At 42.5% G+C, this 18,304-nt stretch overlaps 1 protein-coding gene across 3 annotated transcripts in view; it reads left to right on the forward strand.

Annotated features, from left to right (window-relative positions):
• The first annotated feature begins 985 nt into the window (after positions 1 to 985).
• The window catches only part of JMJD1C (jumonji domain containing 1C), a 161,857-nt gene continuing 144,538 nt past the window's right edge, over positions 986 to 18,304 (forward strand). For 2 of the 3 annotated variants that reach the window (XM_082052367.1, XM_082052369.1), the window contains exon 1: positions 987 to 1,303. In XM_082052367.1, coding sequence (XP_081908493.1) covers positions 1,163 to 1,303 — 141 coding nt within the window. In that variant the 5' untranslated portion in view covers positions 987 to 1,162. Of the gene's footprint in view, positions 1,304 to 18,304 lie in introns of all 3 variants that reach the window. The other variant, XM_082052366.1, reaches the window with a different exon arrangement.

The raw sequence follows: 18,304 nt of genomic DNA on the forward strand, positions 1-18,304 counted from the left end.
CTAGATGAGAGATCATTAACTTGCTCTCTTGAGAGGAAGCATACCAGTAAAGAAAGGCAGAAGTTCATGAACATCTCTAGATAATATGGAGGTGAAAAAAAACTCTTAGGATGCACACATGTTGTTACCACAGCATGACCACAGGCTTCATGGAACAAACAAACTGATAGTGACTGCTAGAGAACACGGCTTTGTCATGGGTTGCAACCCAAGCTCTTGGTTGAAGCACATTGAGTCTCTGAGCTGACTGCTCTCAGCCTCTGTTCAATGGCATTGAACAGCGTATTTTACCCCAGAAGTGCTGTGTCTCTCAAAGCCTAAGCTGGGCTGACCAAGTGGTGTGTTCCAGTTGGGCTTCGTGGTCCTGCTGGCACTAGGGAAAGGTGGATGGTTGTCTCCGCTCAGCTAAATAGGCTGACCTGTGGGGAGAAGGAGCTGCCGCTGGCAGATCCAGCCCCTCGGGAGCCGGGATCACCGGCACCCGGGCTCCGGCAGCCCCGCCGGCGGCAGCCGCTGCTCAGAGCCAGGGGACGTGCCCACGAGAGGCCGTGTGTGACATCCCGCCGTGGCACCGGGGTCGGGAGGGGTGAGAGAGACTGTCGGTGCCCGGTCACCCAGGAGCCGCTTCCCCCGCGGATGGCGGAGCCGCCCGCACCGGGGGTGCTTCGGCGGCAGGTGAGGGCTGGGCGGGGGGCGGCGGCCCCGGCGGGACGCTCGTGCTGCGGAGCCCGCGCGCGCGAGGCCCCGGCCCGCCCCGCGGCTCCCGGTGCGAATCACGGTGCGGCCCCGGCCGGACTTGTCGCCGCGCGGCGGTGACCGCTCACCCCCTCCCCGCGCGCGCGCTGCCTGGCGGAGGGAGACGTCGCGCGGCGCCGGTCGCCATGGCAGTGGGCTGCGTGGGCGGAGTGGTCGGGGCCGCAGCGCGGCGGTGAGCGAGCGCGCGAGGGAGGGAGGGAGCGCGCGCCCCCGGCCCTCCCCGCCCCGCGGTGTTTGTGTCGGGCGGCTGGCGGCGGAGCGGCCCCGCGGCGCCCACACACCCCCCGACCCGCCGCTCGGCCCCACAGCCCCGCGCCCGCCCCCGCTCCGCGCACCGCCATGGGCGGCCCGTAGAGCGAGCAGGTTCGGCGGCTGGTGCGGTGCCTGCGCGGCGGCGGCGGCGGCCATGGCGGTGGAGACGCGGCCGGAGCTGGTGGGGAAGCGGTTCCTGTGTGTCGGCGGCGAGGAGCCGCCGGAGAGCGGGCGCTGGCGGGCCGGGGTCATCCGCGCCGTGTCGCAGCGGGACTCCCGCAGCCCCGACCTGGCGGTAAGAGCCGCGTCCCGGGCCGGGCCGGAGGGGGCTGCGGCGGGGCCGAGACGGCGGCGCGGGGCCTGCGGCGGGGGTTGGCCCGGGGGCCCGGCGTGACACAGCCCCTGGCCTGGGGGCGGCGGGGCTGGGGGAGCGCGTGTGAGCGCCCCGGGCGGGCCGGCTGACGTGGAGCCCGCACCGCCGGGGGTCGGGGCCCGGCCGAGCCGCGTTTCTCCGCGGGGTGGGGGGACGGCGGCCCCTCTGTGCCCGGGGCGCCGATGCGGCTCCCGGCCGTGCCGCCGCCTCCGGCTGCAGCGGCGGTGGGAGAGGGCGAGCGCCCGGCCGGGGCGGCGGGGGAGCCTCGGTGTGCGCCTGGAGCAGCGCAGCCCGGGCAGGGGGGAACGTCTCTGTTCCAGGGGAACGCAGAAACTGTCGTCGTGTAGCGCTGACCGGCTGGGTCTAACGCTGTGGATGCGGTAGTGAGCGTTGTTATTGAAAGAATGTCATTGTTTCCCTTCCTTTTATGTCCGCTGGCACTGTTTTCCTAAGGGGTGTAGGAATGTGCGTAGAGGTTAGCGAAGGAGCTGGGATATGTTCTGTTGTGCTCAGACACACTCTCGCTGGGGGGGAAACACGGCCAGGATTTCCTTGGGTTGGTGTTCTGAATGCATAATCTGTAAAATGGAGTTTTATTGTGCTCCGTGGACTCGGTCGTTGTTTTATTTTGTGGATTCTGTGGTCTGACGAGTATTACGTTACTGCTGTGGTTGTCTCCTTCGATGTTTTTATGTTACTTGGTGCTTCTGAAGGCGCACTTAAAAATATCACGACTATGTAAATGGGCATTACGTAGGCTGAAAAAAGGAATCACCGAGCTGTGCTGGGCAGCCCGTGTTGCTGTGGTGAGGGGGAGGCTTGCACAGCCGCGCACGGTGCGGGGGGAACGTTGCCCTTTTCACAAACTCATCAAGCAAACAATTCCCTGGTTTTAGGGATTATTGATTGCTTGGTGCAAGAAGTGTGATTCATGAAATTAAGAATTCTTGCTTTAAGCTTTGTTTTAGAAACAGAATGTGACACTCGAAATGCTACTTCACTATATTGTGGGTTGTTTGTTTTCCACTCTCCAGCTATAATTCAAGTAGCATGCTGTTCATGCCCTTCTTTATGAAACGGCCTGTGTTTTCAACCTTTGGTTATATGTGAGAATCGTCTAGAATGCTTTATTTTTAGAATCTATTTTGGATGTTATTCTTGCAGGATAGTATTCTCTAGAAGCTATATACAATTATGGAAACATTGAGTAACGTTTAAGGAGCTATTTACTAACGTTTACAAGTCAGAGCCATAATTTGTAAACTCCAGGAGCAGAAGTGACATAAATGGTGCTAAACCAAGGCGTTTCAGGGGTTGTATCTGTTATGTTAAATAGGTAATGAATGTTGCCTATTCAGAGTACTTGCTCCTCTTCCCAACTTTGGTATCTGAGTGTTTTGCTCTTTGGATACTCTTTGATTACAATTCTTGGTAATTTAAGGGAGAACTGTCATGTTATGTCTGGTTTCTGAGGCAGGATGACTAAGGGCATGCTCATGTGTGTAGTGGAGTGCCATTTGGGTAGATCCAGACCACCTGAGAAGCAGGATGGATGCTCCAGCTGGCACTGGGTGCCATGTTCCTTCTGGTATTCTGACTAGCACTGCATTATGCTATGTAGATATACTCCTAGCCACCTAGGAGTGCTGGAAGGTTTTGGAAATGCTATCTAGGTCTAACAAGTCCCAGACTAGTACTTAACTACTGGATCATTGTTGCCCCCTCTAAGTGCAGTATTTGATTTTTGCGTTACCTGTTCTCTGTCCCAAAGGCACAAACAAATCGTAAAGGGGACAGGTAGAGGAAGAAATGATAAGGTTTCTCTTAGCAACAGGTAGTTTCTGTGGCTTAAGCTCTTCTTTTGCATTTGTGATTAACATTAAACTCTCACTAGTTGATATTTACTGACATGAGTATCCTCTTGCCCTGCTGCCCCCAGTGATGGACAAGGGTATTTTTCTGTCAGCCCTGGTTCCACGTGTACTATCCTAGATGGAGTGAATGCTGCGCTTATTCTTCCATGCCTTTTGTTTTAAGGTGGCCCTCCCTATGAATAGCTCCAGACCCTTCTGCTACCTGTCAGTGGAGTGAAATGGTAATTCTTGTTGACAGTTTCATTGCTGCCCACAGGGTGCAGCATGAAAATGTTGAGATTGACTTTTTGTCAATTTTGTGCGTTCCTGCTCCCTCTGAGTGGGGTGGAGGTTGCAGAAATATAGACGATTTCCTCAGCTGCAGGAAAGGAGGAGGACAGCAGTGGGCATTTTCCAGATGCTTTGCAGATGGCCAGAACTGAGTTACCTTTGAATCCTGACTTCAGAAGGAAGTATCATTTACATTGCCTTTGTGTCTTGTCTTCCTTTTTAAGTGTAAACCCCCAAGTCATTTTCAATGGATTTAAGAATAGGGAGAGGTCTGAGAAAGATTACCTTCTCTCAGTCTGTGAGGGCCCTCCTCTCAAAAACCATAAAGACAAGGAGGTCACAGCACGTTTTGTGTGGTCCTCCTGGAAGCAAAGAGGTGGTCTCCAGCTGGCCGACCAGCATGTGCAGAGCTACAGCATATCCTGCCTCTTGGTCAGCACCATTCAGAGATGGGCAGGTGAGGGGGCATGGAGCTGATGGGATGTGAAGGTGGGTTTGAGGGCATGACAGAGTTGAGTGTTAACAAAAGCAGGAGAGTAAGCCTCAGTATTTAAATGTGGGGACAAATGGAGAGTTTTATGAGGTGAAGGATCTTAGGGAGACATGGACAAGCTTAGAGGCAACTGACATAATTAATGTTAAGTGGCCACAGGGCTTGTAGGAGCAAATCTGCAGGAAACCAAGCTTCATTAGTTCTGCTGTAAACAGAACTACTCATTAAATCAGGAACTCCAGACCTGAAGGCTGGACTAGCTTCTCTCCACTGGTGAGCGAGCAAATGAAGACTCCAGATTTCATATGCTGCTGAGTTTGCCTCATGATTTTATTTTCATAACTAAGTTAATGAATATTTTCGTAATTGAAATTATTGTCTTGGTAAGAAAACGAAAAACTGTTACCCGGTATTTTCTTCCTGATAGGTCTCTCCTACTCTGTGGAAGTATGTTAAATTACTCTTTCCTGATGTTTCTTGTAATTGCAGCATAGCTGATACATAGTCTGTTTTTTCTTGACATGGATTTATTTACTTTTTTTTTTTTTTCCAAAGAACAGTATCAAAGTGTCTTTCCCCCACTGTTTTATGAAAATTTTGCCCTACTCAGCTTTCCTGTTAATTTACTGCTACTGGGGAATGTGGTGAGAATAACTGGCGCTGGTTGTGAGTACTGTTGGTCTTCTGGAAGATGAATGCTCTTGCCATTGCATACAGATCCTTCTTGCCAGGATTTGGAACCCATGCCTCTTTCTTAATAAGCCTGTAATGTTTACACGTTTAAAAACATCTACTGTACAGGTACAATGTATACAATTTAGTCCAGGAGTTTTCTTGATGATTTCATTGTCTGAGTCACAACCTGACAGTTAGATGTCGTGATCTTTCATTCTTGAACATTACTTTTGTGTGAAAAGCATTTATTTAAAAACAAAAATACAAACAAAAAGATTTTCATATACATATTTGTGTGTATGTGTGTTTTGCTAGTCCTTAAGAGAATCCGTAACTATTTTTCCATTCAAGTAGCAGCGGGTGCTCTTAGAGGAAGCTGGGAACTATTTCTCCTCCCTGCTAACTGCCTGGAAGAGTCTGCGTGCTGCTCTGATTGCACTGATAACTCTGGGCGAATAAAGAAATGGCCAGGAGAAAAGAAGTGGAGTCAACACCGTATGATCTCCCTGGTCTTTCCTGTACCATAAGAATTACTTTCTGGGCTAAGATTTGGCATGGTGGTGGCAGAGATGTTTTGCTATATTGTGCTTAAAAAGTGATTATTTAGGGGAGTAAATGAAAAAAAAAAATTACAATTATTTTGCTTCCTGGAAGTGCTTCAGACTTCTGTGAATTTCCATGGTCCTGCAGTTGTATATTGAATATAGTCATGTATTCAGCTGTATATTTTCTCCATGTGAAAGAGAAAATGGAAGTAAGCTTTGAAACACATAATGTGTAACCCTTAATAAAGAGTATAGTTGTAAGTTGCAGTGATTTGTAATTGTATATTTATTGATGTGTGAATTTTGCTGCCATGATGTCCATGGACTGGAATCAAGAACTGAGTACTCTGATAGTAGTTAATGTCTCACGGTAGGCAGACGTACCATTTAGTAGCTGTGCACAGGGAAATATATTGTGTCAATAAGTCACCAAGTTAGATATCCATCATATAAACCTAAATATTAGTGATGGTTTGACACAGTTGTTTGGTTTTTATTTACAGTAAAATTAGTAAGATATTGGGGGAATAACTAATAATTTTGGTAAGTTGTATTTTTTTTTTAGTATCTCATCTTTGGTAATTCGCAAACAGGGAATTGTTAAAAATTCACTATGTCTGGTAAAACCATTTGAAGAGAACAGCAGCAGTGTGTCTGTTTTAACGGAATTTACTCTCAGCAGTAAAATGGAAGTTCACAGAATGTAATGGAAACTTATCGGTACTGTACTAGAGATAACATGAAAATAATTTGAAATAATTGCTGATAATTTAAGAACAAAGGAAGATATTTTTGAGAAGTACTCCATATGCTGAGAGTTTCTTACTAAAGATGAAGTTAAATTTGCCTTTGCTGTGTGTGGAGCTGCTCTTACCCAGTCTTTTTATGACTGTAATTGTTTTGGTCTTCCTGCTTCTGCAGTCTCAAGCTTTCTGAATGTGGTGTGGCTTTGTCACACAGGCACAGAATTACACTTCTGTAGGTTACATTTGTTTTCTGCCATATATTGATTTTTAGTGCCATGTTTAGCATTGTCCTCTGTTTTCCTTTCTCTAAGCTATTATTTAAGGAGAAGCTGAATGCATTAATTTTTGAATGCATTTGAGCTAATCTGTTTAAAAAGGAAATAGATTATTTCATTGCTTATTTTTGAAGTACATGCTCTGCAGCTTTTACTTGTTAACTGGGAAATAAGATGGAAGATGCAGAAATATGCTTTAAACTAGTTGTGCACAGCTTGTTGGTGGTTAATGTAATTTAAAAACACTATGTATTTCTGTACCAGCATCTGGGTTAAAGATGAAGAGCAAGTTTGGTGGGGAGCCTGTCACGTTATTTACTCCAGCTATGGGAGGTGATGCTAAAAATGTGCCAGTTTCTCATGTCGCTGCTACCTCTGGATCCAGACAAGGGGTGTTGTTGTAGGATGCGTTTTGTATGTGTTTTGAAGTTAGTTTGAAAGGAGTGGGAGAAACTCAAAATGCAGCAGCGATTTAGACCATTTTCAGTTGTTTCTACTGTTCTGTATCAGTATTGCAGCCAAGAGTCTTGGTGCATATCAGCTGGGCAATCTTTTCTTGGCTCAGCAGTAAAGAAAACTTCCTATTTCCTTTCTGTGTTTCTAATAAGATTGAGCTTGTCATCCTGTGCCTGCGAACGTCACCTCATGTGTCTTTCAGAGTTAGTTCAGTTAGTGTTCAGGAAGGAGTATTTCTTTCATAGTAATATGACAAAAAGACCAAACACCAGAGTGTTCCTGTGAAACTGGCTGCAAGGATTCAATGCTTTATACTGTGTCCTTCCCTCCTCTTTGCTTTTGTACTAGTAGAAACCTGGATATGATATAGATCAACAAGTGAATATACTTAGACTGATGGGTTTTGAGGAAGGTTTATTTGAATGTCAAGATTGCAAACAAAGTTTAGGTGTCCCAAGCTTAATCAGTTTATTAATGTATGTGATTTGCATAGTAAACAAAGTATGCACCAGTGAAATAAGGAAAAAGAAGGCTTGATCCTATACTTAAATCTTTCAGGAGTCTTTAAGAAAGATATATTGGGTATTTTCTTAATTAAAAAAAAAAAAATCACTTTTGCCTTTAAATGGCATGCATACAAATAATGTATTATTCCACATTTGCATTACATCAGATTTTTCTTGTTCCAGGACTTTGTGTGAATCTTTGGAGGTATCTCAAAAACACGGGGCATAGCCATCTTAAAGAGTTATAAAGAATGAGTAGTCATTTTATAGGAAGCCGTTATTTCTGTGCATGTGCCAAGATCTCAAAACTTGCTTGAGAGCAGCAGAACTGTTCTTTAATGTTAAACTGAGTGAAGTTAAAAAAGTGATACTTCAAAATCTGGCCAAAAATAAGCTCAGTCTTCTTCTGATCATACTACCAGTGAATCGTAGAGACGCTTAGTTCCATCAGTGATCTTGAATTTCTGCTGGGGTCAGGCTTGACCTTCCGTTTCAGTAGGACTTGGTGAACTGCTGTCTGCTTTTGCTGGAAGAAAGTAAGTATTGATCATCTGAGGAGTTTACCTGAGGTTGGCAACAAGCTGGTTGTGCTTTGAAGCTGGTGGATAATTCCAAGCTAAACTAATGTGATGTTGCTTCAAAATATTGACTTATCTGGAAAGTTCCTGTTGTTAGTTGATGTTATGTCCGTGTACCACTAACTTTCATGTTATAAGTTGGAATGAGAGCAGGGGAACAGAAGAACCTTGGGGATTTTGCTGTGTTTTGCTTTCTAGTCATTTTCTTAAAAATATTTTCATTGATTTCTTAAAATATTTTACTTTTACTTTAAACAGCTGTTAATGCTTCTCATAAATAAGTGGGATGGGGCAGCTTAATCTGCTTATGAGGAAGTGGCCTCTGTGTACAGACAGAAATGGGGTTTGAGCCAATTCATGTGCTCTGTTCAGAGCCTCAAGGGCACGAAAGATGCAGGGTGAGCATTAAGGCTTTTAGCTTTACCCTCCCATGGGAACATTTTTAGACGTTTTGGAGACTGTGGTTCTGCAGACATTTCTCTTGGTGGCAGTGCTGGCTTATTTTTTTTAACCCTGAGCAGTTTCCTGATCCATTCACCATATGGCACTTCAAACAGTTGTACTGAGGCTGAGAAGTTGGTATGGGATCGATTGGAGGGTAGCAGCAGCTTAAGCTGGCACCATTTCCAGGAGAAATGTCTCTGGACCATGAAGAAGTTGAAAACTAGTTTAAATATCTTTGTGAGAGGTTCTGTCACTGTAACCAGTAAATGTGTCCTAACCTGCTCAGCTGTAATGTGAGGGTTTTGTACTGCAGTTGAATTAGTGATATTTATTCACTCAGTGTGAAAAACTTATTCCTTCACTTGAATAAGGAAATATATGTTTAACATAACCCATAATATGACCATTTGATATCTGTTGATGCTATACTTACTTGCAAAGACAAGTTTTAGAAGAGTAGATGTGAAATCAAAAGCTTTGAGGAAAAGCTAAGCATCTATATGTTAAAATGCATACACCTCTGACTCCTCAGTAAAACATTGCATATAATATTTCTGCGTAAGTATGATAAATTTTTCAAGTGTTCTGATCAGCACTGTAATTAATGTAGATGTTGAAATGATTGCAGTTAGGCTTCACTGCAAGTCATGTACTGCTGTGTATGACAACTAAAGTAGATGCTGCTGACTTGGTAGTTAGATTGAGTCATCAAGTTTTTACATTTTTGCTAAGAGAACAGGACTCTTTCCTAAAACGATGGTTCCAAATCTAGAGTATGATTGCTCTGTGAAAGAGAGAGAGCACTTGCTGAGTCATTGCCAGGTGGCCCAAGTCAAATCTCTTTAGTCTTGCATGTCTGGTGAGGAGGTACTGGAAAGCTGTGTTTTGGAGGAGTGTTGGCAAAGATGGTTCATTTTGAAAGAGTCTTCCAGCTTATTTCTGTATTTGTTGTTCTTCTTGGCTTCTTTCCTTTCATGAAAAACAGAATGTAAATTTGACTGCCTTTCAAAAAGAAACAAAACAACCCAAAAACCAGTATCAAACAAACTTGTTGGGGTCATCGTAGGAAATCCATGATTTAAACTGTTCAGTTAGCATGGAAAATCTTGGAGAAGGAGTGACAGGAAATTAGTAGTGAACTGTTAGACTGGAGTCTGTCATTTATCTGTATTTTTTCGTGCATCCTAGTTCTTCCTGAAACAAAACTCCAAGACTTCAGTTTCGCAGCCTTGGGCATCATCAAGGGCAGGAGCGAACAGGTGCAGGCAAGGCATGGTATTTCTAGGGGAGGTTAATGACTCTTGGGCTGTAGACCCATGATGATCTTCAAAGAATGAGGAGCTAACAGTGGCCTAGTGCCAACATTTTTGTCAAAAATAGAGAAGCTGATCAAGTCAAAGACCGAATGTGAATGAGGTACTGTGGTTTTAAGAGCTGTTGTTGTGACACTTAGCTGTCCTATCTCTAAAATTATGGCACATGGTTGTACTTCCTCAGTGTTTCCTTATGGTTATTTGGAGCTCAGGGACTTCATCCAACAGAGGTCTTTGGGTTTTGTAGCCCTTGCTGATTTTTTCCTAAATGAATTTGTAGGAAGCTGTTTTGAATCCCTTTCAACTTTTCAACAGGCTGTGACAAAGAGGGGTCAGGCTGTAACTGCGCGTTGTACCGAGGATTGCTTGCTGTTGTTTCAGATGCTGAGAGGTATAAGGCAACAGTCACCCCTTGTTTGCCATTTGCATCCCACTTGTTATGTTAGCTCTGCTATACTACTGTATACTCTTCTCTTGAAGCATATAAATCTTGCAGTTTTCCTTTACTGTTTCTTAATCCGAGAGACTTGGAGTTATCTCTTCTGTCTGTCAGTCCCTACCAACCCTGTCAAGGTAAATGTCTGTTTGAACCAGATTTTTCCGAAGAGTGTGCAGTTTGTTTACATATCTTAAATGGCTATCTATACCAAGATGCCTATCTTCATGTTATTTCCTTTTTGCAGGTCGTTTTGAATAGATTTAATTTAACACTGTCATGTTGAGTTTAATTTTTTTCAGGAAATAAAGTAACATTTTAAATTATTTTTAAATTGTAAAAAATTATTGCTTCACTGGAATATATTGATTTTTTTCAGTTATGGTAATGTAATTGTCTAGTGCAAATCCATTTCTATTTAGTATACCTAGGTGTTGGTCAAACCTCAGTGGTGATCTGTTTAATAACTGTTAAGCAGTGAAGTTATGGGATGGTAATGAAATACTTCTAGCTTGGTAACTATTAATCCAGGTAGACTGTCCTAAATATACCTGATCCTTCTGTATACTGTCATATTTTAACACTTGTATATAGGTCAGAACATGACATGTGAATATTTTTAGACAGTATCATTACCATTTCTTAATTTGGTGGGTAGCTTTTCTGTATAATGCGGTATTTATCTCATTTTGCCTGATCTTTTAAAAGAGATCTGTCTTTGTATAAATAGAAAATATTTCAAGTGCTTTGTTACTTGTATCATATTTTTCCTCTGGAAATTTGTAGTCTAGATTAATATGTTCCTTTACCTGAGGTTTTTTACAAAATTTCAATTTAGTGGGAGTCAGGCCTAAGACTATGTAAAATATAAAACAAAAAAATCTTGTTTGATAAATTATCCATTGACTAGCTTTCTAATTCCCTCAGATGGTTTAGTTTGAAACTGAATGCAGTACTTCTATAAAGCATTGTAAAGATTTTTCTATTTTAGAATGGAAAGACTTGGCTTTCTGTTGACTCTTGGAAAAATGGCTTGCTGACACTACTTTTTCTTTTTTGAGTTCTGTAGTAGTGTCTTGTCCAGGCAAAGTGAGATAATGTGTGTATGCTTTGCTGTATTTTTTTTTTCTCTGTCAAATTTTTTTGACATTTAATAGATTTTCTGTTATCTAATTTTGAATATTTAAAAAATATTTTAGCTTTGAGATAGCATTCGAGCATGGCTCACATTTCAATAACATGGCAGTTGATCACTGCTCACTGTGTAGTGTCAAATGTGATAAACAGAATACAAGTTAAGTCCTAAGTTTGCCCACGTGTTACTGTTCTGCTAAATTAATGAGCAGTAAACAGCTAATAAATGGCAAAACTTCACAGGGCTCTTCAGTTGGTATCATCAAATGAATGAAGTGTGTATCTCCAGAGGGTTCTTGGCTTCATTGGCTGAGGTGAAAGGACAGCCTTCAATACCTTTTAATGTTTTTTTTTCTGAGATGTGTTTTATGTTGTGGTAGTCTGCTGGTTTCTAGGTACCTGGAGCTTGTGAGTTCAGCAGTGTTTGCTGGTATATTTCAAGGAGCTTAGTGCTTGAGTTGAAACGAGCAATTAGTTCTGTGTCTGTGTTTTTCCTCCATTTCTTACAGAAGTGTGGTTTTGGTCCTGAGTTTGGCATGCCTGTGTTTTAAGAAATGTATCTTCAGTTGAGAAGAGGACAATGTTAGGACGTGGAGGATGGCCTATAGGCATCCTAGGAATGAGTTGGCCAGTATTTGGATGGGGGAAAGAATGGAAAAGAACTTTTAAATTTTTTTTGTTTTTGGGAAACCTCTTGATCAGTTCTTGAGCTCTCTTTGATCAGTGCTTCTTATGGAAAGACTGGGCAGGCGCATACAGGAACTAGAGTGTATAAGTCAATCAGCAGAGGCAAGGAAAGAAGAGAGGACCATGATGGTTTAGATGTAGAAACCCATACGTAGTTTGATGTAAATTGACGAAAGGAAGGCTGTCTGCCCAGAAGCCAGCATCCCTTCCTGTGAGGCTTCTGAAGTAGTGGGTCCATTCTCTAACACAAGGAAATACTAATTTGTAAAAAAAAAAAACCCACAACCCTAAATGTTGAAGTTCAATACCTGTATTCACAGTTTTACTCAAAGCCAACGGTCCCTTAAACTCAGAGAAACAAAACCTCAGAAAGCATTGGTTATTTGAAGTCAGAGAGCAGAGATGAAGCTGGTATTGCTGTTTCATTAATGATATGTAACTTGGGCCACGTGCAGTTTTTGTTCCTAAGGCTGTCAGTTTGGCATCTCTCAGGGCAGTTGTAGAACTGGGCTTTTTTGCGACTCTCTTTAGTTGCTTTGTTTCCTTCTCTTCCCAGGACTGACCCACATCTACTTGTTAGTTGTCAGATTTTCACTAAGGGACGCTCCTTTGTGGCGTAGCAGGCATACACTGCTCTTCCGTGGGGCAGCGTGTTCAGGACAGAGCGCCCAAACTCAAACCTTACTTTATATCAAGGTAGATAATTACAGGCTGGCAGTCTAAGTATCATGGAGAATAACACAGCAGCATAGTTCTGGGAGTTGAAATGTTAGGTCTTATGAACTGCTTCCCTGATACATATTGTGATGGAGGGAGGGAGATTGGCCTGATACTGTGGTAGGTTTGGACTACCTGTGGATCACAGAAGAGTGTCTGTGCTAATGCAGTCACGTTGTCTCTGAATTTGTGCTGCTTGGTTGGCTGCCCCTTCAGCTGATTTTTAACTAAGGCTGCTGCTGAGTTCTGTTAGTTGGGAGAGCTCAAACAGGCAGGTAGCCTTGATGGGGATTAGTTTATCAGATGTCTAGTAAAGTGCAAACTCTGACTGCAGCTTTATCCACCCTCAGGCTATTGAAACTCTCTCTACAGTGTGATCTTAGTGTCTGAACCAGCGGAGCTACAGACTTAACCTTTTTCAGTGTGGAGAGGTTGATTTTTTTTTTTGTTTTTTCTTTTTCCTTCAGACCTTAGAAGACAGTGGTGTCTAATTTGAATATGTGAGCCATGTCACTGAAAGCTACTTTTAATTAATACCAGGTGCTTTCTTCACCGCATCACTGTTGGCTTTGCTCACGTCCCACAGCTTTCTTTTATGGGCCTGTCACCTGGGCACTGGCAGCACATGGTTTGGAACTGCAGGCGTGCCAATGAGACAAGCAGCTGGCTCACCAGCAGTAAAGTGGTGTATGGGTTTGCAAGCCTTTCATAAGAAATTCACGTGTAGACAGAAAATGCCGGATCTTCTGAAATTTGGCAGTTGCTTAAAGTTAATAGGGAAGTCTTGACTGGAGAACATGCTTGAAAAAATATATACCTAGAAACAGTAGTAGAAAGTAATAAAAAAAATCTGTGGTAATGAGATATTGTCTACTAGTATTGGCATTTACGGTGATAAAAACTAGAGGTATTTAATAAGAAAATAATGTATCCACTTTGCTACAGAACTTGAAAGCTACTGCTGTAATATTGGTGCTGTGGAGTATGCAGGACTTTACCTCTGCTGTGTTTTGTTGGTATTCTTGGTTGGGAGGAGAGAGCTGGGGTTGTGGGTTCTGTGGTGTGCAGCACTTGTCATAGTGGTGAAGGCTGTTACGGCGAGCGGTAGCCATGGACTAGGAGCAATATGTGCTGTCAGAGTTGTGCTTTGAGGTATTTTCTGTTTCTCCATTGGTTGCTTCTGTTTAGTCCTTGTAATTGTTTCCCAACACTCTATTAACATTATTTAAAATGGAAAATACGTGCTGAAATGCTCTAATGAAAGATCTAGTAACAATCTGGAAGAAAATAAATTCCTGTTCTAGCAGAGTCACGCCAAATGGGTGATTAGCCTGTGACATTGGGTCAAACTCGCAGTGGTTTACAACTTAAAGTATGTATGCATTGTGGGAAATGCACACCAGGGGAAAAGTTACAACAAAAAAATTTCTACAGGTTGTAAAGTATAAAAATAAATTATCAGGAGCAGTTAATATCATGGGCATTCCAGCTGAAAAGCATTGTGGAGGTGCTTTGAAATTAGTGCTGTAAAATAACATCCCTATGAACCTTGCTGTGTTCTATGTTTTTTCATATCTTCTAGTGTTAAAAATAGCAAACCGCCAAGGTAGCCAGCGTGATAAAATTGGCAATGGTTAGCGTTATGCAGGGAGATGGTGTCTTACTGTTGTTTAAGTATAAATAGGTGAAGTTCAGACTGTGTTTTTTCTGGGTGCCTGAGTCAAAATTGACACAGCTTTAGTATTCGTCTCATTCTGTGCAAAACACTCTATCTGATGGTATCCTAGTCCTGTTTAGCGTTTCCTGTTGCCTACCTACTCCACTGATGAACTATTTTTTGATTTCTCCTTAGATAGCATCTCTTGCATCTTTCTATGGTCAGAGTACTTCAGGCTTTTCATAAAAGTCTTGTCCTGTCCTCACAGTTCGAAGACTTGCAGTAAACCTCCCTCCTCTCAGGCAATAAGATATCGTTAGCTAACTAATAGCTTCCATTTTTACTGTGAGCTCAAACCTACTGAAACTGTTTATCACTGATCTTAAAAAAGACATCACGGCTGCTTCTATTAGCAGTAGATGGTTGCACAGGTCTGACTGTTTGGTTTTGTAGGTAATAAATAGAGCAAAGATTTACTAATGGTGTTTTTTTGTTGATCGTGATCTGAAAGATTGGGGTGATTACCTTCAGAAATGGACCTGTGTGTATGTGATTTTGTTTGTCTGAAGGTAAGACTGAGATGGGTAAATGGACTGTGAATCGTATGATAAACTTCTGCCAAGTCTCTGTGCTGGAACTGCTGAGATTACCGTTTCTGTGTCCATGCAACTCTTGTTTACTTTGTAGGACACTCTTTGACCAAGACCTCTTTGTGGTTGGTGCTGTGCAAACACAGAGCTAAAATTGTCCGTGTCTTGGAGTTTATGGAACCCGGAAGGACAAGGAGCTGAAATGAGGTTGTAATGATGTGTTGTTTGTGTACAGCAGCCGAACCTTTGGGAAATCTTGTGACAGAGGAGAGGTAGGAGAGGTTTCTGAGGCATATAACCAGGTAGCTCTACCAGTGTTTCTTGGTTATGTCTGTTAAACACAAAGGATAGCCAAGGATAAAACTCAAAGGTGGCAGGCTGAAACTTTTTTTAAAATTAAAGCAGCTAACGACAGAGGTTCTGATTAAGCATGGATCAGAAGCAGGAGTTGGCATTTTGTAGCTGAGTCTGAAGACTGTGAAACCAAGCCTCAGTAAGTTATGTTGATAGATAAAGTAGGCAAAATGATGTAGAAAAGACAGCTACTGTCATTGTAATGCAGTAGGATAATTATTGTGTAGCAGCATTGTGCAAGAATGTGTGTGGAACAGGGTTCTGTGGAGTCCACAGGAGAAAAATGGTGTAATAAGTGAGGTGAGAAGCTAGGTAAGACTTAAATATAGGTGTGAGGGTAAGGATCTTGGAGGAGTTGATAGAAGCAGTATTGGGATGAACACTGAAAGCTCCGCCTTAGCCATGTTGTGCTTGAGGGTGCAAACCACACAAGTGAGTGAGTTTAAGTGGTTTTTGTGACCCTAACCATGGGGTTTGTTAAGTAGTCTGATTCAGCTTCTATTTTAAGTACATTCTGGATTTTTTTTTTTTTTCCCCAGCACAGAGGATATATTTTTCATTTCCGTCACACATCTTCTGTTTCTGTGGTATGAACCTGGGAAACAAGTTTTGAAATGGATTACACTAGCGACTTTTGAACTGTGTGCGGACCATTTGTGGTCTATGAAACTTAAGTGGAACACAGGTGCCTTTAGTATTTCTAGTGAAAGTCTAAATGAATACTAATGTCACAAAGTTTTGAATGCTAACAATAGCTTTCTAGTCTTAAAGGCTTTGGAATCACTTTATTTGATTGTTTTTCTGATGATTTAGTAGGCCCACAGGCACTGACAATTCAATGACAAGGGTTGGTGGCAACTTGAGTTGCCAGCAGGCTTTTTCGTATAACGGTTGTGATGTGAGTTGTGTTCTATGTTTTAGATGTGGCAAAGACTCCTTGGTTTTCACTTTATTGTAGAGGTTTGAATAATTGGGAGTGGCAGGAGTTGAGTAATAAACAAATTAACCTGGATTGCCTAAACATGTAACAGTTGAGATCCTTTTTCTGTGAGGAACTGACTGATTTGTCAAGATACCAAACTGGTCACAAGCCAAGCTAATCACTTCTGTGGGTTGCATCAAGAAAGACAGAAGAAATGCTCCATATGTTCAGATTTGTATTCATTCAGTTTTGCCTAACAAAATTTTAGGTGTTAAGTAGGGTTTGTGACACCTTCTTGTTTTAACATCTCCAACTTGTGAAAGTGGTAAAACACGATGAAATCTGGACCATGCTATCGTTAAATGCCCTCACGATTTAGTTCTTAATTCTTCCACAGGACGACAACCTTACAGAGTTGCCAGGGCAGGCAAAAGCATCGATGTACTTGCAGTCCTCTGAGGTTTTATGCCTCTTGAATTGGGAGGGAATAATTATCCTAATTTGATAGATGTGGAGGTACTCTGGGTATTTTATATTGAGCAAGTTATTGGAACGCTCAGCTGTGTGAACATATTGGTTTAGTTTAATGGGGAAGAGGAGGTGGAGGTGTCTGGGGAAAATAGGCAGGAACAGAAAGATTTTTGTGTCTTGGCAGAGAATTCGAGTTCTGTTAAGCCAGTGACTCTATCATCCCTTGTTTTTCTTTTCCTTTGCCTTTTTCTGACTTCTTTGTTTTTGATTAAGCCTACAGGACTGATGTTGTTCTGAAGAACCAAAGCTGAAAATGTAAAAAGTTTGGTTGGTTTTTTATTTATATATATATATATATATTCTTTTTCATGTTTTCAACTCCCACTCACAAGAGTAGGTTGCAATAATTCAGGGATTCAGACTGAGATGTAGGAGTCGTGAAAATGGGTGTACCTGAAAAAATCAAGATAGCCTTAAGTATCATCAGAAGATGTTAAAATAGACATTCTCTAGACTTTTTCCTAAATGTTTCTTTATTCTCTGTGCTTAAATACAGATAGGAAATCCATTTGCTCGCAAATCTCTAAAAAGATTATTTGAAGTATCAAAGTTGGTAAATGAGGTAGACCCACTGGGTGATGATGGGTGTAGTAATGGTAGTTGTCACGGGGTTTTGTCAAAGAGCGTGATCAGAAGAACTGGATGTATGGATAGGTTCTGATGGAGCATCTGGGTCCCTGGAGGTGGATGTGCTGAACCATGAATGAGAACAAAAGCTGTTTCTGTAACTGAACACAAATTGTGCTTGTCTTCAATTCACTGCTTGGAGAAGCAATGAAATTCTTCTGCCTCATCCTGCTATGATGGGAGAGAATCTGCCTTTGTAAGGAAAAGCCGTAATGAACTGGATCGATGTCAGCTTTTGTATCCTCTGTTTATGGTGTGTCTATATAGTAGGCTGTCAATGGATAAGGCAGTTGAGAAAGGGGCACCATCTACATTTGGCAAACATGTGAAGAAAAAGTAGGAACCCTTGAAACATGGACATTATTGTGTGGCTGTATTGGAGTGTAGACAAAACAAGTTTCAAAGGTAGAGAAACTATTAATTGGGGGTGGGGGGGTGGGGAGGCAAAAACTAGAGAAGCTTTTGGCATCCAAGCTTTTGTCTTTGAAATGGAAGCAATTGGGATGAGGGGATGGCAAGAGGGAGTAAAAGAAGTGCTAAAATGATTTTTGTCATCCAGGGAAAGAAAAATAATTTAGCTCGATGTTTGGAACATGAAGGGGTGAATGGAGGGGAGTAAAATTACTGGGTTTGACAGTTTATATCTACTGAGTTAATGGTTCTTGCTATTCAGTGAAGTTTGATCCCGGGTTCATATTTTGTAATACGTTTTTCCATCATGGATCAGGGCAGAGAGGGCAGAGATGATTATTTTCTGAGTGGTGTCCCACTCTGGCAGATTGATATTTCTGTCCTTTGTAAACATCTCTTTAATGAGCTTCAGTATTACAGCAGCTGCTTAGCTTCCATTAGGCATGTAGTGCATTGGATGAGTAATGTTACATTCTGGAAAGTGCAGGTGCAAGATCCCAGGATTTTAATGTCTGTGTTGCAGAATGTGTTTAATGTGGTGGCATTAGATGTGCTAGCGAGTCATTTTCTGTCACTGATGTAGCTGCTGGGCGTTGGGACAGGAGCCAGCTTAGGATTTTGTGCAAAAGAGAACCCTCTAAAACAAAAACATAAACTGATTTTGTGATCTTTTGTGCTGAAT

This window comes from Streptopelia decaocto, assembly GCF_964273445.1.
Source record: "Streptopelia decaocto genome assembly, chromosome: 5".
NCBI classification, from domain to species: Eukaryota; Metazoa; Chordata; class Aves; order Columbiformes; family Columbidae; genus Streptopelia; species Streptopelia decaocto.